At 38.9% G+C, this 21718-nt stretch overlaps 1 protein-coding gene across 6 annotated transcripts in view; it reads left to right on the top strand.

Moving 5' to 3' along the window:
- Positions 1–21718, top strand: part of TMEM45A (transmembrane protein 45A) — a 119999-nt gene that overhangs the window by 87210 nt on the left and 11071 nt on the right. For 4 of the 6 annotated variants that reach the window (XM_067739096.1, XM_067739097.1, XM_067739095.1 and 1 more), the window contains 2 exons: positions 305–450; positions 14139–14568. In XM_067739096.1, coding sequence (XP_067595197.1) covers positions 305–450; positions 14139–14232 — 240 coding nt within the window. In that variant the 3' untranslated portion in view covers positions 14233–14568. Of the gene's footprint in view, positions 1–304; positions 451–13582; positions 13932–14138; positions 14569–21718 lie in introns of those variants that run through there. The other 2 variants (XM_067739099.1, XR_010943759.1) reach the window with 2 other exon arrangements.

The raw sequence follows: 21718 nt of genomic DNA, 5'->3' as shown, positions 1-21718 counted from the left end.
ACGGAGTTAAACTGCACAGCTTAGAAACCTAACACATCATCTGGAAGTCCACCAATCCCCAGAGATGATTCCTATTCATATTTTGAAAATTGATCTGTAAATATCCTTAACATTTTTTCCAAAAATATGATCGAGTAGATACTGTCTATATTACTAAAACAGGCAGCAGATATCTTATCTGTAGCATCTCAGGTAATGGGAGTTATCTGTTACCATTAATCTTGAAATGAAACATTTTGAAATGTACCATCTTTGGGAATATGGCTGGTATTTTTTAATGTGTGTTCTTTGTTTTAAATTACAGATTGGGTTTGTCCTTTATCCCCCCAGTGGAGGTCCTGCATGGGATTCAGTGGATCATGACAACGTTATGTTTCTCACCATATGCTTTTGTTGGCATTATGCAATAGCCATTATCATCATTGGAGCAATTTACGCCTTTGTCACCTGGTAAGTTAGTGATTCTTGTTCATGGAAGTTCTATTTTTTGGTATATGATCATCAAGGCTTGATATTACCAAACTTTAAGTTCAAAGAGGTATTTCATTCCTTAGCATTCCACAAAACAGGATAATATAGCAGAAAATTATCTGCAAACACAAACATTTCCAATAAAAAGAATAAATGCTGGTTTTAGGGGCAGGACAGGAATAAAGACGCAGACATAGAGAATGGACTTGAGGACATGGGGAGGGGGAAGGGTAAGCTGGGGCAAAGTGAGGGAGTAACAGTGACATATACACACTACCAAATGTAAAGCAGATAGCTAGAGCGAAGCAGCTGCATAGCACAGGGAGATCAGCTCAGTGCTTTGTGACCATCTAGAGGGGTGGGGTAGGGAGTGTGGGAGGAAGATGCAAGAGGGAGGGGATATGGGGATATCTGTATATGTATAGCTGATTCACTTTGTTATACAGCAGAAACTAATACAACATTGTAAAGCAATTATACTCGAATAAAGATGTTAAAAAAAAGAAAATAAAAAATAGAACAAATGAGAAAACTAAAAAAAAAAAAAAAAAAGAAGAAATGCTGGTTTAAAGTTGGAATAGCTAAAAAGTGTCTCTGCTGTGCTCCTAACCTATGCATTACCCTTCAGCACACTCTTCTGTGCCTCCATGTCTTTGCATATGCTGTTTTCTTATCCAAATGGTCCTCCCCACACCTGCAGTGAGCCCTCCATTTGCCCATGTTTACATCAGTTATAGCACTTCCCAAGCTTGGTGTCATTTTTGACCAACATGTATGTCTCCCATTAAATTTGAGTATCTGGTTACTTTGACATTTCTAACAGTAAGATTCAGTTGAACTGTACATGTTTTTACAAGGACTTTGATACAATGTTTCAGGATGGGTGAGGAGCGATATAACAGATTGCTAAGAATCCATGTTCCTAGCTCTGCTGCTTGTCAGCTGTATGACTTTGGGTAAACTATTTAACCACATTAAATATCAGTTTTGTCATTTACAAAATGGAGATAATAATAGTACCTAAATGAGATCATGTATTTAAACTGCCTACAACATAATAGGAGCTCAAGGAAGATTCTTCTTGTGTTTGTTTGTTGGTTTTTTTTTTTTCAGTTTCCTGTGATAGATTTCTTTTTAAATTGAAGTGCAATTGACATACAACATTATACTAGTTTTAGGTGTACAACATAATGATTCAACTTTTGTATACATTGCAAAATGACCGCCACAATAAGTCTAGTTATACCATCTGTTACCATACAAAGTTACAAAAATTTTTTTCTGTGATGAGAACTTTCAAGATTTACTTTATTAGCAACTTTCAAATCTGCAATACAATATTACTGATTATAGTCACCATGCTGTATATAATATCCCCATGACTTTTTAATTTTATTTATTTTTCTCATTTTTTAAAGAAACTTTTAATTTTATATTGGAGTACAGTTGATTAACAATGTTGTATTAGTTTCAGGTGTACAACAAAGTGATTCAGTTATACATATACATGTGTCTATTCTTTTTCAAATTCTTTTTGCATTTAGTTTGTTACAGGATATTGAGCAGAGTTCCCTCTGCTATACAGTAGGTCCTTGTTGGTTATCCATTTTAAATATAGTGGTGTGTACATGTCAATCCCAAGCTCCCTAAATATCTCTCCCTCCTACCCTTCCCCTCTGGTAACCATAAGTTCATTCTCTAAGTCTGTGAGTCTGCTTCTGATTTGTATATAAGTTCATTTGTATCATTTTTTAGATTTTGCAGAGAAGCAGTCATATGATATTTCTCTTTCTCTATCTGACTTACTTCACTCAGTATGACAATCTATAAGTCCACCCATGTTACTGCAAATGGCATTATTTCATTCTTTTTAATGGCTGAGTAATATTCCATTGTATATATGTCCACATCTTCTTTATCCATTCTTTTGTCGATGGACATTTAGGTTGCTTCCATGTCTTGGCTATTGTAAACAGTGCTGCAATGAACATTGGGGTGCATGTATTCTTTCAAACCATGTTTTTCTCTGGGTGTATGCCCAGGAGTGGGATTGCAGAATCATATGGTAGCTCTATTTTTAGTTTTTTAAGGAACCTCTATACTGTTCTCCATAGTGGCTGCACCAGTTTACATTCCCACCAACAGTATAGGACGGTTCCCTTCTCTCCACACACTCTCCAGCATGTACTGTTTGTGGATTTTTTGATGATAGCCATTCTGACTGGTGTGAGGTAATATGATCATCTCAATATTTGCAGAAAAAGCTTTTGACAAAATTCAACACCCATTTATGATAAAAACTGTCCAGAAAGTGGGCATAGAGGGAACATACCTCAACATAATAAAGGCCATATATGACAAACCTACAGCTAACATCATACTCAATGGTGAAAAGCTAAAAACATTTCCTCTAAGATCAGGAACAAGACAAGGATGTTCACTCTTGTCACTTTTATTCAACATAGTTTTGGAAGTCCTAGCTATAGCAATCAGAGAATAAAAAGAAATAAAAGGAATCCAAATGGGAAAAGAAGTTAAACTGTCACTGTTTGCAGATGACATGTTACTATACATAGAAAATCCTAAAGATGCTACCAGAAAACTACTAGAGCTCATCAACGAATTTGGTAAAGTTGCAGGTTACAAAATTAATACACAGAAATCTGTTGTATTTCTATACACTAACAACAAAACATCAGAAAGAGAAATTCAAGAAACAACCCCATTTACCATCACATCAAAAAGAATAAAATACCTAGGAATAACCACACCTAAGGAGACAAAAGACCTGTGCTCTGAAAACTATAAGACTTATTTATTTTATAACTGGAGGTTTGTACCTCTTGATCCCCTTCACCCATTTTTGCCCACCTCCCCCTATTCTGGCAACCATCAATCTGTTCCCTGTATCTATGTGTTTTGTTTTGTTTGTTCATTTGTTTGTTAGATCTCACAGGTAAGTGAAATCATATGGTATTTGTCTTTCTCTATCTGCCTTATTTCACTTAATGTAATACTCTCAATGTCCATTTCATTCTTTTTTATGGCTGAGTAGTATTCCATTATGTACATATAAATATAAAATATTTATATTTTATATATATATATATATAAACATATATATAAAAACATTTCCTTTATCCATTCAACCATTGATAGACCCTTAAATTGTTTCCATATGCTGGTTATTATAAATATGCTGCAGTGAACCTAGGGGTGCCTTTATCTTTTTGAATTAGTGTTTTCATTTTCTTCAGATAAATACCCAGAAGTGGAATTGCTGGCTTATATGGTAGTTCTATTTTTAATTTTTTCTTTTTTTTTTTTTTGCGGTATGTGGGCCTCTCACTGTTGTGGCCTCTCCCGTTGCAGAGCACAGGCTCTGGACGCGCAGGCTCAGTGGCCATGGCTCATGGGCCTAGCCGCTCCGCGGCATGTGGGATCTTCCTGGACTGGGGCACAAACCCATGTCCCCTGCATTGGCAGGCAGACTCTCAACCACTGTGCCACCAGGGATGCCCTATTTTTAATTTTTTGAGGAAGCTCCATGCTGTTTTCCACAGTGGCTGTACCAATTTACATTTCCACCAACAGTGCATGAGGGTTCTCTTTTCTTCATATCCTGGCCAACACTTGCTATTTCTTATCCTTTTGATAATAGCCATTCTGCAGGTATGAGGTGATATCTCACTTGTGTTTTGGTTTGAACTTCCCTAATGATTAGTGATATTGAACATTGTTTCATGTGCCTTTTAGTTATCTGTACGTCTTCTTTGGAAAAATGTCTATTCAAATTCTCTGCCTATTTTTATTTTGTTTTATTTATTTTTAACATCTTTATTGGAGTATAATTACTTTACAGTGGTGTGTTAGTGTCTGCTTTATAACAAAGTGAATCAGTTATATATATATACATATGTTCCTATATCTCTTCCCTCTTGCGTCTCCCTCCCTCCCCCACCCTCCCTATCCCACCCCTCTAGGTGGTCACAAAGCACTGAGCTGATCTCCCTGTGCCATGCAGCTGCTTCCCACTAGCTATCTATTTTACGTTTGGTAGTGTATATATGTCCATGCCACTCTCTCACTTTGTCACAGCTTACCCTTCCCCCTCCCCATATCCTCAAGTCCATTCTCTAGTAGGTCTGTGTCTTTATTCCCATCTTACCCCTAGGTTCTTCATGACCCTTTTTTTTTCCCTTAGATTCCATATATATGTGTTAGCATACGGTATTTGTTTTTCTCTTTCTGACTTACTTCATTCTGTATGACAGCCTCTAGGTCCATCCACCTCACTACAAATAACTCAATTTCATTTCTTTTTATGGCTGAGTAATATTCCATTGTATATATGTGCCACATCTTCTTTATCCATTCATCTGATGATGGACATTTAGGTTGCTTCCATGTCCTGGCTATTGTAAATAGAGCTGCAATGAACATTTTGGTACATGACTGTTTTTGAATTATGGTTTTCTCAGGGTATATGCCCAGTAATGGGATTTCTGGGTCATATGGTAGTTCTATTTGTAGTTTTTTAAGGAACCTTCATACTGTTCTCCATAGTGGCTGTATCAATTTACATTCCCCCCAACAGTTCAAGAGTGTTCCCTTTTCTCCACACCCTCTCCAGCATTTATTGTTTCTAGATTTTTTGATGATGGCCATTCTGACTGGTGTGACATGCTATCTCATTGTAGTTTTGATTTGCATTTCTCTAATGATTAATGATGTTGAGCATTCTTTCACGTGTTTGTTGGCAATCTGTATATCTTCTTTGGAGAAATGTCTATTTAGGTCTTCTGCCCATTTTTGGATTGGGTTGTTTGTTTTTTTGTTATTGAGCTGCATGAGCTGCTTGTACATTTTGGAGATTAATCCTTTGTCAGTTGCTTCATTTGCAAATATTTTCTCCCATTCTGAGGTTGTCTTTTCGTCTTGTTCATGGTTTCCTTTGCTGTGCAAAAGCTTTGAAGTTTCATTAGGTCCCATTTGTTTATTTTTGTTTTTATTTCCATTTCTCTAGGAGGTGGGTCAAAAAGGATCTTGCTGTGATTTATGTCATAGAGTGTCCTGCCTATGTTTTCCTCTAAGAGTTTGATAGTTTCTGACCTTACATTTAGATCTTTAATCCATTTTGAGCTTATTTTTGTGTATGGTGTTAGGGAGTGTTCTACTCTCATACTTCTACATGTACCTGTCCATTTTTCCCAGGATCACTTATTGAAGAAGCTGTCTTTTCTCCACCGTATATTCTTGCCTCCTTTATCAAAGATAAGGTGACCATATGTGCGTGGGTTTATCTCTGGGCTTTCTATCCTGTTCCATTGATCTATCTTTCTGTTTTTGTGCCAGTCCCATACTGTCTTGATTACTGTAGCTTTGTAGTATAGTATGAAGTCAGGGAGCCTGATTCCTCCAGCTCCGTTTGTCGTTCTCAAGATTGCTTTGGCTATTTGGGGTCTTTTGTGTTTCCATACAAATTGTGAATTTTTTTGTTCTGGTTCTGTGAAAAATGCCAGTGGTAGTTTGATAAGGATTGCATTGAATCTGTAGATTGCTTTGGGTGGTAGAGTCATTTCACAATGTTGATTCTTTCAATCCAAGAACATGGTATATCTCTCCATCTATTTGTATCATCTTTAATGTCTTTCATCAGTGTCTTATAATTTTCTGCATACAGGTCTTTTGTCTCCTTAGGTAGGTTTATTCCTAGATATTTTATTCTTTTCGTTGCAATGGTAAATGGGAGTGTTTTCTTGATTTCACTTTCAGATTTTTCATCATTAGTGTATAGGAATGCCGGAGATTTCTGTGCATTAATTTTGTATCCTGCTACTTTACCAAATTCATTGATTAGCTCTAGTAGTTTTCTGGTAGCATCTTTGGGAAAGCCCTGTGGAAAGTAGGCATAGAGGGAACTTTCCTCAACATAATAAAGTCCATATATGACAAACCCACAGCCAACATTGTCCTCAATGGTGAAAAGCTGAAAGCATTTCCACTAAGGTCAGGAACAAGACAAGGTTGCCCACTCTCACCACTCTTATTCAACATAGTTTTGGAAGTTTTAGCCACAGCAATCAGAGAAGAAAAGGAAATAAAAGAAATGCAAATCGGAAAAGAAGAAGTAAAGCTGTCATTGTTTTCAGTTGACATGATACTATACGTAGAGGATCCCAAAGATGCTATTTGCCTATTTTTAAATTGGATTTTTTTTGTTGTGGTGGTTATTGGGTTGTCTGAGTTCTTTATATATTTTGGATATTAACCTTTTATCAGGTATGATTTAGGAATATCTTCTCCTGTCAGAAAGTTTCCTTTTTATTTTGTTGATGTTTTCCTTCACTGTGCAGAAGCTTTCTAGTTGGTGTAATCCTATTTGTTTAGGTTTGCTTCTACTGCCTTTGGAGTCAGATCCCCAAAATTTCACCAAGAGTGATGTCAAGGAGCTTACCACCCATGTTTTCTTCTCAGATTTTTATTTTTATTCCTATTTTATTTTATTTTTAATCTTACAGTCAAGACTTTAATCCATTTTGAGTTAATTTTTGTGTATGGTGTAAGATAGTGGTCCAGTTTCATTCTTTTGTGTGTGGATGTCCAGTTTTCCCAGCACCATTTTTGAAGAGACTAGCCTTTCCCCATTTTGTGTTCTTGCTTCCTTTATCACAAATTAATGGACCATATATGTGTGTTATTTTTAGGCTCTTTACTCTGTGCCATTGATCTATGGGTCTGTTTTTATGCCAATATCATACTGTTTTGATTTTACAGCTCTGTAGTATAGTCTGAAATCAGAGTGTATGATGCTTTCAGCTTTGTTCTTCTTTTTCAAGAGTGCTTTGGCTATTCAGGATCTTTTGTGATTCCATACAAATTTTAGGATTGTTTGTTCTATTTCTGTGAGAAATGCCTTTGGAATTTGGTAGGGATTGCATTGAATCTGCAGATTGTTTTGGGTAATATGGACATTTTAACAGTATTAATTCTTCCAATTCATAAGCATGGAATATCTTTCCATTTATTTTTGTCTTCTTCAGTTACTTTCATCAGTGTCTTACAGTTTTCAGTGTATAGGTCTTTCATCTCCTTGGTTAAATTTGTTCATAGATATTTTATTCTTTTTGATGCAATTGTTAATGGGATTTTTTTTCTTTCTCTTTCTGATAGTTCATTGTTAGTGTATAAAAGTGCAACATGTTTGCATATTGATTTTGTACCCTGCAACTTTACTAAATTTATTTATTAGTTCTAACAGTTTTTTGTTGGTGTCTTTAGGGTTTTCTATACATAGTATCATGTCATCTGCAAATAGTGACAGTTTTACTTCTTCCTTTTCAATTTGGATGCCTCTTTTTTTTTTCTTGCCTAAATGCTCTGTCTAGGACTTATAATATTATTTTGACTAAAAGTGGTGAGAGTGAACATCATTGTTTTGGTCCTGATTTTAAGGAAAAAACTTTCATGATTTCATCACTGAGTATGATGTTACCTGTAAGCATGTAATATATGGCCTTTATTATGTTAAGGTACATTCTTTTTATATCCACTTGTTGAGAGTTTTTATCACAAATGATGTTGAATTTTGTCAGATGCTTTTTATGCATCTATTGAGATAATCATATGATTTTAATCCTTCTTTTTGTTAATGTGACATATCACATTGATTGATTTGTGGTTGTTGAACCATCCTTGCATCCCTGGAATAAATTCCACTTGATCAGGGTGTATGATCCTTTTAACGTATTCTTGAGTTCAGTTTGCTAATATTTTGTTGAAGATTTTTGTACCTATGTTCATCAGTGATATTGGTCTGTAATTTTCTTTTTTATGTGTGATGTCTTTGTGTGATTTTGGTATCAGGGTAATGTTGGCCTTGTGAAGTGAGTTTGGGAGCATTCCCTCCTCTTCAGTTTTTTGGAAGAGTTTGAGAAGGATAGGTATTAAATCTTTTTTGAATATTTGGTACACTTTACCAGTGAAGCCATCTGGTCCTGGACTTTTCTTTGTTGGGAGTTTTTTGATTACTGTTTTAATCTCCTCACTAGTAATTAATCTATTCAGATTTTCTATTTCTTGATGATTCAGTCTTAGAAGATTGTATGTTTCTAGGAATTTATCCATTACTTCCAGGTTATTCAATTTGTTGGTGTATAATAGTTCATAGTAGTCTCTTTTGGTATAATTGTAATTTCTCCTCTTTTATTTCTGATTTTATTTATTTGAGCCTTCTCTCTGTTTCTCTTTAGTGAGTCTAGCTAAAGTTTTGTCTATTTTGTTTATCTTTTCAAAGAACCATCTCCTTGTTTCATCAATCTTTTCTGTTTGTCTTTTAGTCTCTATTTCATTTATTTCTGCTCTGTTCTTTATTATTTCCTTCCTTTTAGTAACTTTGGGCTTTGTTTACTCTTCTTTCTTTAGTTCCCTTAGGTGTAAAATTTAGGTTGTTTATTTGAGATTTTTCTTATTTCTTGAGGTAGGCCTGTATTGCTATAAACTTCCATCTTAGAACTGCTTTTGTTGCATTGCATAGATTTTGGTATGTTGTATTTCCATTTTCACTTGTCTCCAGGTATTTTTATTTATTTATTTTTTATTTATTTATTTTTGTGTTACGCGGGCCTCTCACTGTTGCAGCCTCTCCCGTTGCGGAGCACAGGCTCCGGACGTGCAGGCTCAGCGGCCATGGCTCACGGGCCCAGCCGCTCCGCGGCATGTGAGACCCTTCTGGACCAGGGCTTGAACCCATGTCCCCTGCATCGGCAGGCGGACTCCCAACCACTGCGCCACCAGGGAAGCCCTCTCCAGGTATTTTTAAATTTCTCCTTTAATTTCTAACACTGGTGCTAGCAGGTTAGAAAGCGACTGCAAAAATGGTGACTGCTAGTGCTGGTGCTAACAAAATAGATGGGGCAGAAAGCAAAAATGGTACCTGCCAGTGCTTCCATTCCTGGAGAGAGTCCTAACAGATTTCTCCCTTGCTGGCAGATGCTTTAAAATTAACAAATGTATCACATTCACATATGGTCTAGGCGCTTTTCAAACTGTGGCTTTTGTGCTGGATTGCCAGGTGGGTGAGTCTGCATGCAGGACCTTTAAGAGTGGAATCTCCATTCCTTACAGCCCTTTGGTTTTTCTGGACGTCAGCCCTGTTGGTTTTCAAAGCCAGATGTTTTGGGGGCTCATCTCACCAGTGCAAGTCCCAAGTGTTGGGATGACTGATGTAGGGCACAAATTCTTGCTCCTCAGGGAAAAGCTCTGTATCTTTGAGATCCCTTCCGATTGTGGGTCTCCACACCAGGGGTGGGGTTTTCGGTGAGACTGTGTCTCTGCCTCTTTTACCCATCTCAGTGTGGACCTCTTGTCCTTTGCTGTGGAGGAGCTGTTTGGCTAGTTTTCAGGTATTTTTTTTTTTATAGGGAATTGTTCCTTAAATAGCTGTAGATTTGCTGTGTCCATGGGAGGAGGTGAATTCAGGACCTTCTTGGCTGCTCTCTTGAACCACCTCCCCCACCCACCCTTGTTCTTTTTATTATTCTTCTCGTTCTTGTTCTCCTCCTTCTTCTGTATCAAAAAATGTATAATGTGTAGACCCTATGGGGAGAGAGAGACAATTTAAATACAGTACAATAAATGGAAACAGTGTAAGAACAAAGCACTATTGGAGCCCAGAGGAGGCCTCCTCACAATTGAGAATTAAGCTGCAGCTTGAAGGATGAGTAGGAGTAGAAAGGAGTGAACATGGTTCCTTATTATTTCCATTAGCATGATAGCTAATGCCAAACCAGAGTTGGCCTGGCTGATCCCAACTACTAATCATGCAGACTCCAATCCTTCAGACTTTAGCACTGATTGAAATGTTGTATATCTGCAGCCTTCGTTATACAGCCATGAGCTATGTGTGGTTATTGAGCACTTGACATGGGCCTAGTGCCACACTAAGTTTAATTAATTTAAATATCCATATATGCATAGTGACTACCATATTGGATTGTACACATCTAGCAGGTGCTCTAGATCCCTAAATTACAGTAGCTGGTTCTAGGCCCAGTGGGGTCTCAGCTTCTGCCCCAGCTAGCTTTCTAGTCCTCTCTGTAGACATTTGCCCAGGTTACCTCTCCTGCTCTGTGCTTCTTTGAGCTTCACTGCTATAGGAGCTTTGGCGCTGTGTCTCTGCATAAGGAAACTATTTCCTTGTCTAGCTCCAAAATGTCTCTGGTAGGCTTTGGGTCAGCCCACTTTGATCTGTAGTTACTCCTTCTAGGGGTCTAAGTGCTATGGGTGCTGGGAAATTCTACTTTCTCATTGACTGATTTCTATTAGTCCTATTCATTTCCCTCAAAGCACGTTCATGGGCTGGTAGTTTAGGCTCGCTCAGCCATTGAGTGAAACTTGGCTTCTTCCTCCGCTGTTTTAGGCTGACTTCTGGGCCTCATCTCCTTAGGGGCTGGGCAGCTTCCAAGAATAATGCCGGCATTCAAGGAGACCCTCTACCCCATGTCAGTTCCCTTCCAGAGCCAAAAGAAGGCTATTGTCTCTTCCTGTTTCAAAAACCTTCAGACCCCTAATGAATCTCTTATCCACCTATAGTTTTCTAGAAACCAGAAACTCCATGTTTACTTTTTCAACTGCCTCTCCTTCCCCAGCACCTTTCACTTTTTGACCATGTAGTTGCCTCTACCTGGCATATCCAAATTAAATGCTCATCTCTTCTCTGAAAACTTCTGTGATTGTTCTAGCCTTTGCTTATCTCCCTTCATGAGTGTTTACAGTACTTTAGTCTCTACCACACATCTTAACAATTGTGATCTATCTTGTGATATTTACTATTAGCTCATGTTAGTCTTACCTGCTAACTTGATTGTGTCACCTGGAAGAAAAGACCTTTTTCATATTTCTCACAGCTCTTGGCATACTGTCAAACATATAGTAGGTACTCAAGACACTTATTTGCTGTTTTAACAGATCTGTTTCAGAAATACTCGGAAATAGGGTTCAACATGATTTCCAAACATGATTGTTTGGAAATCATGTTTTATATGCTTTTAAGTTTTGCTCTCATACTGCTTTTGAAATATAAAAACAAGAACTTGTGTTCTGATATATTTTGATATAAACTTAAGCAGTAGCTTAAAGAATATCACGAAGATTGAATACTGACTTTCAGTGAGGTCATATGCAGGATAATTCAGCTGGATTGTAGTGGATTGTAATTCAGTCACAGGTGATGGGTTTTGAGGACATTCTATCCGCATTTATTTGACAAAGCACAAAGATCACCAAGGAACCAAAACTGGGTTATGGAACTACTGCCCCCGAAATCTCTGAAAAATGAAGCTGTACTTCCCAGCTCTCCAGAATCACGGTTTAAAGATTGCTTCATCTGGTCCCATGCCTGCAGTTCTCATCATGACAGCTCATAGGAGAGACCTATCTGTTGGGAAATCTTATTATGTGTTTTACTGTATTTCATATTTAAACACCACTGTGGTACAGAACTATTTCAAAAGCCCCTCTGAATGGACAGAGAAATATTACCCATTTTCAGGTTGGTTTTCCAAGCAAATGATTCTTGTGAGCCATTTTGAAGAACAAAATAGAAATGACCAAATTCCAGGCATATGGTAGTTTGCTTTCTGGATGTTTGATTTCCAGATTGACTCTGGAAGTATACCCAAAGTCTCAGCTCTGCTCTTGTATTAACTGAAGAGAACATATGGGAGCAAAAGCCCAGACACACCCTGACTTTAGTTCTCTGGACTTGCATCATTCCAGGAACTAGCAGTTATTTGCACTTCCTCTTTATTACTCCATCCCTCAATCTGTCCCCAGTAGCCATTTCTGCATGTGCCAATACCAAGGGCTTCAGGGTGCAGATAGAGCCTGAATTTGCCTTAGCTTGGTGGTTTGTAACAACAGCAGATGAAACCCAGAGAGGAGGAGTGGGGAAGTGCAGGAGTCACTAGGGTCTGTGTTAACAGTTAATTTGTAATCAGTAGCCAGTTCTTTGCTTTATTTTCCACAAGAGTCATCAGGAATGAACGAAATGAATGAATTAACTAATTAATCCCTTTCAGTTAGCACATATTTAGGTTGTGCAATGTGGAGATAACTGTGTGGCTTTAAAAAATGACACATTGGGACTTCCCTGGTGGTCCAGTGGCTAAGACTCCATGCTTCCAATTCAGGGGGCCCGGGCTGGATCTCAGGTCAGGGAACTAGATCCTGCATGCTGCAACTAAAGATCCCACATGCTGCAACTAAAGATCCCGCATGCTGCAATGAAGACCCCACGTGCCGCAACTAAGACCCAGCGCAGCCAAATAACTAAATAAATATTTTAAAAAAATGACACACTGTCCCAGTCATCAACTTACTTAACACTATTAGCCTTTCGTGAGAACAGTGCCTTGAAGAGTTGAGGACATTGGGAACGATGTCAATGGTCAACTAATTATCGAGGCAAATGATTTTGAATACTTTTTCTTGACTCTTGCCAAGTCAATAGTTGTTACTGATACTGCTCAGTTGTTGTATGTTGGAGGAATTAATACTGAGTTGGAAGTGACTGAAGAATTACCTCTGAGGAGGTGAGTGATATGAACTCCTGGCAGATTGCTCCACAGCCCACTGAATCATCAAATATGTCATGAGCCACTATTGTGTACCAGACATTGTTCTAGACTCTGACAGAGTTAGGGCAGTAAATAAGATGAAGTCTCTGCTCCTAGGAAGTTCATACTCTAGTGGGATCCAGAGCACAAGTAAAAGCACTGTATATTGAGAGGGGTGGGCCAGACCTTCATTGGAAGAAGAAAGGCAGAAAACAAGTGTAAAGCTACAGATAGGCTGGTGACGTTTTTCATAAAACGGGAATGATTTTGATGATTTGGTTTATCAGTTTGTTTGCATATCCCTGTGTATTTCTGGACGTTAACTATGTTTTATTGACATGGTCGCGGCACAATGTCTTCACAAATATCATGCACAGGAAAAGCTTTGCCTAGTTCTTATTACATCAGAGAAAGTGGAGAGCCTGCTGAGTTCCTGCCACTAAGAAGCTTCACATCTTCCAATGTCAAAAATTGTAATTCCTTCTGACCTACAGATTCTCTTAATCTATGAAAACAGTTACAAGAATGGAGGTCACTTCTTTCAACTTCTTAATTCATCATGGAGCATCACATGCGGTTGAGCACCCTGTGGCCAGCACAAAAGCACTCCTCTGAAGACATGAATAGAGGCTGCAGTACAGACCAGACTTGACGTGGGGCTCAACATGGGGCAGGAGATGCCTTCATGCACTTCCTTCCTAGGAGAGGGCTCCTTTTTGGACCACACAGCTGAGCTTGGTTTCATCTGGGATTACTACAGCCCAGAGATTCTCTTGCTTGTTTTAGAAATGATTAAAGTTATAAATTTTGAATATGATGCAGACAATCATATTACACATTTAAGAGCTTTATGGTATCTGTTTGCTTATATGCTGCTTTAATCTACACAATATTTGCAGGTGGCTCCAAAGCCAAATAAAAGTGATTTTCTTTCTAGGGGTGCCTCTTCCATCTGCACAGATAATGTGGAGTTTGCTGTATTATAGATACATATAGTTTTGGGTTTTAATTTTAAACAGCATAATACGAGATGACTTTCATTCTCCTCAGGTTGGTTAAATCTCGATTTAAGAGGTTCTGCCCCTCAGAAGTTGGACTCCTGAAAAATGCTGAACGAGAACAAGAATCAGAAGAAGAGATGTGACTTTGGGCATCCAGTCTTTCTAGTTGAAATTTCTCTTTTTTTAAATTTTATTATTTTTAATCACAGTTTTGCCTTTTCACCTTTTGTTTGGAGAACAACTGGTTGAGAATGATTCTTGGTGTCATGGTATTTGGGGCTTGGAATGGCTCTCCCCAGGTCATCTAAAATGTGATGCCTACACTGAAAAATATTGTTTTATTTGCCTTATAGATATATATGCTCAGGGTTCCTGGGCTTACTACCATTTGTAACTCATTATAGATGGAATTTCACTTGTTTATCTTGTTGCTGCAATGAGAAATAAATGAATGCATGGACCTTCGTTCAAACACCTCAGATCTTTGTTTTTGTTATTCAACTGCACCCCACCTTTATGTCATGAAGAAGACGCTGTGTGACACTGAAATTCCTTTTTGTGAGAAATCTCTTTCTGTAGCACCTGCGTTCTCCCCTGGGAAAAGCAAGCCGGAAGTCATCCTATGATGTACTCTCTCAGAGAAGATAAAAGGGCTGATCCACGGTTACAGAAGGGCACATGGTTGGTAAAGCCATGAAAATTTGGGAAAGGAGAGTCGTGATGTTATCCAAAGAGTAAAAAAATCATCACAGCATAGTATGGCCACCATGCCCTCTGCTCTGAGAAAATAATTGAAGGGTTAAAACAAGGAAAATCCTTTAATGGAATACCTAGGTAAAAAGTCAGAGCCCTTCTCTCATTGGTGGACTAAGTAACCTCCAATGGAGAGTCAGGAAATCTTTTCTCATTCTGGCTTTACTATTCACCAGCCTCTAGGGTTTTAACATTTACCATGTCCTTCTCTCTGATGTTAGGGAATTGAATTGGATGAATCAATTTCCAGCTGTCACATTTTATGAATCTAGGGTCTCTGAGACAAAATCAAAGTTAATTTAGTACCATATTAGTCAGAAAGGCCAGTCTCTGCTGTGACAGGAAAGAAAAGGAGTACTGCAGGAGTCTGTGATGGTTGACTTGAATATGAAGGAAAAGAGGCAGTGTAGCGGGTAGCTGGAGGTGTCACATGGGCAATTAAAACCTGAAGCTCCCTGGCTTTCCAGAAGCACTGACAAATCCAGGAAGCTGCCCCAGTCTGGTCTTATCACATGACACTGAAGAGGGAGGTGAGTGGATTCTTTAGGCCAATGAATTGGATACATTTCTTTTTTTTAATGTAAGGGTTGAAAAGAGCAGATGTGGGTGCCTACATGTTTATCTTGAACAATGCAATCAATAGACCTTAATACATTTCTGGCATATGAAATGCCCACATGCCGTGGTCCCCAGGTGATCATGGCATTCTGCGCCATGTGTGTCCTGTATTTTAGGGTTCTTTTCCTTAGCCCAGCAAGTTTCTATGATTTTGACAAGTTTGTATTTCAGAAGAGTGAGCTGTCAACTGCAGGTTACGTGAAAACGGCATTGCTGGTATCTAGGCCTGAGCAGGAACTCTAGGAATAATTAGCATGAACCCGATTAAGACTGGAATTTTGAAAACTGTAAGTGTAAATATACTAGCAGTCTTTATGAGAGAGCAGAAATGTCCATTCCTGCAGTCTCTGCACACAGAGAACACAAGTGAGATGCAACCCAGTGAGTTCTCAGAGGAGGAACTTCTGGTTCAGGTCCAAGTCCATAGTTTGGGGCTATCTTCTAGTCCCTGAAATGAGCAATAAATTGAGCACGATTATTATAATTTTATGGAAGCCTTCACCAAGGAAGGGATGGAGGAAGGGTGCCCTCCCTTACTTTTGCTTGTATTTTATCTCAAATCTTCCAAAAACCTGGGGTCTCAATTCCTGAGTTTTTGCCAAACCCCTTCATGGGTATCCCATGCTTGATTTGCCATAACCAAGGTAAAGAGACTCTTTTTTTTTTTTTTTTTTGCGGTACGCGGGTGTCTCACTGCTGTGGCCTCTCCCGCTGTGGAGCATAGGCTCCGGACACGCAGGTTCAGCGGCCATGGCTCACGGGCCCAGCCGCTCCGCGGCATGTGGGATCTTCCTGGACCGGGGCACGAACCCGCGTCCCCTGCATCGGCAGGTGGACTCTCAACCACTGCGCCACCAGGGAAGCCCAAAGAGACTCTTTAAAAAGACTCAACGCAATATAACCATGGCTGTTAATGTGATAATACCTCTTCAGTGATTTCTGTGATCTCTAACTGCCTTTGCTTGGGAAACTGCAGCCTCTGATGGCACTACCAGCTCATTGTTGAAGTGGGAGATCAGGTTATGACCGTCTTGGTGTCCTCCTCATCATCTTGTCACTTTAGGGCTCATTAATCAAGGTTGTATTGATTGTATGTTGGATGTGGATTAATAATGTGGTTTAGGAGTCACCGGGGCTACAGGAACAGTGAAAATAAAAGCTGAGAAGTGACAAGTTCTTCCCAGTACATGGAGTCAATAAATTAAAAAGCATGAAAGAAAAGTCTGTATACATGGAGAATAGATCCAGAAATTCTATATTCTTTCTAATGTGAATTCCAGATGGGAAGATTGAGAGAATAGAGGACATGCGTGAAATAATAGAAAAGAATTTCCCCTAAATAAATAGCAGTGAAGGGAGATTTTTGCTTTAAGCTTAGAGAGGTGCTTCAAGAGATGTGCAGTGAATAGAGTGATTGGGTTTCTGGACCAAACTGGTAAAAATGAAAAAATATAAGCCATTCTTATACCTTTACGTTCATGTGATGAATATTATTATTCTATTTTTAAGTCTAGCAAATTTTAACACTCAGTTTTAAGGAGACTTTAATGTTTGGGGCACAGCTTTAAACTTAGATAATTAGATTTCCCTTTAAACTTCTTCACTATATTTATGAATTAAATATTTTTTGTATTCTTAAGTACTTCAATTAACCAACAAATCTTCTCAAGTTGTTATTATTACAAATCTAATTTCTTAAACTTATAAATGTGGTGAAACTTAAGTTTTCTTAAATATTCCAATACTGTATAAACTTAGTGAGATTTCAACTGAAACTCGCAAGTGTAAATTTGTTAGTCAATTGCACACTTATAAATTGAACTTACAAGACTAATCTGCATAGATGAAATTATAATATTTGTAAAATTATAAATACCTAAAATGCTACACATGCATCATTCCTTAAGGCACAAATATCAACATTATGATTTTGATGCTCTTAAACATTTCTGTACTTAGCTCGAGTCTTTCCATGTTAAAATAGGCTTACTGTTAAGGAAATGATTTGTTTATGACAGACAATGTCAGGGAACACCTAGTCTGCTTGTTGAGATATTGGACCCAGATGTTGAATGGGACAGGATTCTTGGCAGTGACCCTAATGGCATGTGCTGAATGCAGTTACTTATAGTCACTACGTCAAACCCTCCACACAGGCTGTCTCCCAGTCTTGCACAGCACAGGGAAGGTGCCTTCCCCAGCTGGAGTCATACTTAAAATTGCCTGTCTTTTCTGCCTACTCATGAAAACCTGCAATCCCCACCCAGGCTGTCATGTCATTTGATGGGATTTCATTATTCTTTAGCTCTTAAGATATTAACTATATTTCCTTCTAAGAGTAAAACTTTCTGAACTTGAGGTAGTATTGCCCATTTTTCCCATATATTTCCTATCTGATGAGACTGCTTCCTTTTTACAGATGTTAAGACGATAGCCTAATGAATTCTAGGTCACTCTCTTTTAAAGATAATTCAACAGCTCTGAGCTGGGCTGTCAGTATTTCTGAGCCTTTAACTCTTTAAAGCAGGGACAACACAGCTGTGTTCAGTGCTGGTGTGAGTTTTGGGAGGAATTGATATGATTAATGCAAAAGGTTAGAATGGAGGCAAGAAAGTGCCTCTTACCTGCTTCCTCTCATGATCTTGAGCTGTTCTGCCTGTTTTCAAGTGTCCTAAAGGGAGGGTTAAAGATCTTTACTAAGAAGCTGGGGATGGAGCCCAATATAATCCCCCACTTGATAACTGGTGTCTGAAGCCAAAATACATACAGGCTCTAAAATGCAGAAAGAAGCCCAGCCACGTAATCAAGGGGCTTAGCAATTGAGGTTGGAACAACTCTCTCATCTGCTCAGAAACTGACTCAGGTTCCCTTGGCCTCTCAGATCAATTCTAAATTGACTAGCAACTGCACCTGAATAAAATAAAATCACTTTGAGTGTATTTCAATATAGAGTTATACTCTCATATTGTCTAACATAACCCCTGTACCAATCATGCTGACTGTTCCCTGTTCCCTAAAAGTTGTTTATTTTAATTTCCATGTCTAAGTTGTATTAACCACACTCTCTTCCCTCCTCCTCTTTGCAGCCTAAGTTCTGGAGATTCTTTAAGGCCCAGTTCAAAGCTTTTCTTTTCTGCTGCTTCATACCACACCTTCCTGTTTAGAAATTCCTAAACAGGAGCCCAGAGAGCGGATCATATGCTATTCAGTCCTCTAATTATCTCTGCACATACATGCTTCCTTCTTACTATATTATAATCTCCTAAAGGCAACCACACTTTTTTCGTCTCTATTGTAGCGCCTAAGAAATCCTTCTCAACCTGTAGCATTGAAAGGTGAGCTAGAGTGGAAAGGAGAGAGAAAATTCAAAGGAAGATATCATTTAGAGAAAATAGGTCCTCAGAGGTTGTCTATGGGTGAAGACTCAGACCAGAGTTTGTGACTTGGCTAAGATCATGCTGTCAATTAGTGGCCAAGCCCGTGATGGGATAGATCAATAAATCTCCTGATCCTGGGGCTGGGGGTGGGTGAGGGAGAGAGATGGCTCTTTCCACTTCAGAGGCTACATGACTGCACGGTGAATGGCTCAGTTCTTTCTTAAAGGGACCTGCCTTATTCTTAAGACCCTCTGTCCCCCAGCCCTGCTTTCCACACAAATGTTCCATTCAGAGGAAAAGACTTTGGCTTCTGTTTGAATATCTCTGGTGATTTGATTCTGGTCAGAAATTGTCTTAGTCAGTTTGGGATGCCATAATAGAACACCGTAAGCTGGGTAGCTTAAACGACAAATGTTTATTTCTCACAATTCTGGAGTCTGGAAGATCTGGTGTCTGATAAAGGCCCACGTCCTGGTGGGAGAAATAGATTATCTCTCTCCAGTCTCTGTTTTATAAAGGCATTAAGCCCATCATGAAGGCTCCACCCTGATGACCTAATTGCCTCCCAAAGACCTCACCTCCAAATATACCATCACGCTGGAGATTAGAGTTTCAACACATGAATTTTGGAGGTACACAAACATTTGGCCCATAGCAAAAATCCAGGAGAGGAATCGCCAGGACAGGGATGACCAGGACACTCTATTCTTCCCAGCTGATACCTTTGCCACTCCCCACCCCCCTGAGAAATGTGTCTACATTTATTTCATATCTGATATGCCCACATTATGGGTGAATGGCAGAGTACTGAAGTTACTGTGTAATAGGCTTAACAGCAGAAAAAAACAATAGTAATGATGCTACCCTCTAGTGGCAAAGCATGGAAACACAATGCATAAGCCAAAGTACCAGGTTCACATCTCAAAAGAAGCTTCCTTAACCCAAAATCAGACCACAAGCATTGTTAGAGGAAGAATTTGGGTTATTTAAAAATATCTTAGATTTTAATTTATTAGTACTCTAACCCATTATGATGGGTTGAATTGTGTCTCCCCAAGTTCGTATGTTGAAGTCCTAACCTCCAGTACCTCAGAATGTGACCTTATGTGGAAATAGGGCTGTTGTAGACATAATTAATTAAGATGAGGTCATACTGGAGTAGGGTGGGCCCCAATCCAGTACGGCTTGCGTTCTTAATAAAAAGAGGAAATTTTGACAAAGATACACACATAGGGAGAATGCCATGTGAATAGGAAGGCACAGACCAGGGTGATATGTCTACAAGTCAAGAAATGCCAAAGATGCCAGCAAACCACCGGAAGCTAGGAGAGAGGGTTAGAACAGATTCTTCTCCAGCACCTTCAGAGGGAGGGAGCATGACCCCACCAATAACTTGATCTTGGACTTCAAAGCTTCCAGAACTGTGAGACAATACATTTCTCAGTTAAGCCACTCAGTTTATTGGTACTTTGTTACAGCAGCCATAGAAAACTAATACATTCATTACTCTAACAATAACTTTAAGTTTAATGTTTTAGACTTCAAAATAAGGCATGTATTTGAACTGTAAAATGGCATGCTGAAGGTTATATGGAAATGCCAGTGATGAAGATATTATCTCTAAGTTTTATTAGCAACCATAAAACGTGTTGTCTTTATTGAGAAGCTGCTGACAACCTGGTTTGGTTACACATTTATGCTCTTTCCACTTCAGAGGCTTTATGGCCCGCTCAGGTTGGCAAGTTTCCTTAACTTTTTTTGTCCAACATTCCTCAGGAAGGTAGAGTTTACACTTATAGAGTAAATCATTTATGAACTAGTAACTTCTGCATTGTTACTTTTGGTGTGCTCTTTTTTTTTTTTTTTTTGCGTTACGCGGGCCTCTCACTGTTGTGGCCTCTCCCGTTGCGGAGCTCAGGCTCCGGACGCGCAGGCTCAGAGGCCATGGCTCACGGGCCCAGCCACTCCACGGCATGTGGGATCTTCCCAGACCGGGTCACGAACCCGTGTCCCCTGCATCGGCAGGTGGACTCTCAACCACTGCGCCACCAGGGAAGCCCGCTCTAACTTTTTATATGCTTGCTCTCTAGCTAGGTAACAAACTCCTTGAGTATCATATAATATTGTTAAGCTTTCTGGGGATTACGGTCCTTATCTGGAAAATGCATGGTGTTTATTACAAGATGCCCCCTGTATTAGCCAACGTTCTCCAGAAACAAAACCAATAAGATATATATATATATATATAGATAGATAGATACATAGGTAGGTAGGTAGATAGATAGATAGATAGAGAGAGTTGATTTATAATGTTGTGTTAGTTTCAGGTATACAGCAAGGTGATTCAGTTATACATACATATATTATTTCTTTACATTCTCTTCTACTATAGGTTATTACAAGATATTGAGTACAGTTCCCTGTGCTATACAGTAGGTCCTTGTTGGTTATCTATTTTATATGTAGTAATGCATATATTTTAATCCCAAACTCCTAATTTATCTCATATATATATATGTAACTTATACATTTTAAAGAACTGACTCATTGTGGAGGTTGTCAAGCCCAAAATCTGCAGGGTGTGCTCCAAAGCTTTTCAGAAGGCTGGCTGGGAAGGCAGGCTGGAAAGAGTTGATGCTGCAGTTTGAGTTCAAAGGCAGTCTGCTGGCAGAATTCCCTCTTCAGTGGAGTCAGTGTTTTTATATTAAGGCTTTCAACTGGTTGGATGAGGGTAATCCACTTTACTCAAAGTCTACAGATGAAAACATTAATCTCATCTCAAAGATACCTTCACAGAAACATCTAGAATAATGTTTGACCAATAACAGGGTGCCAGGGTCTAGCTTAGTTGACACATAACATTAAACTTCATAGCCCCCAG

This window comes from Pseudorca crassidens, chromosome 5 (genome assembly GCF_039906515.1).
Source record: "Pseudorca crassidens isolate mPseCra1 chromosome 5, mPseCra1.hap1, whole genome shotgun sequence".
NCBI lineage: Eukaryota > Metazoa > Chordata > Mammalia > Artiodactyla > Delphinidae > Pseudorca > Pseudorca crassidens.
The sequence above is the reverse complement of the archived record's forward strand: the minus strand, read 5'-3'. Positions and strand labels throughout refer to the sequence as shown.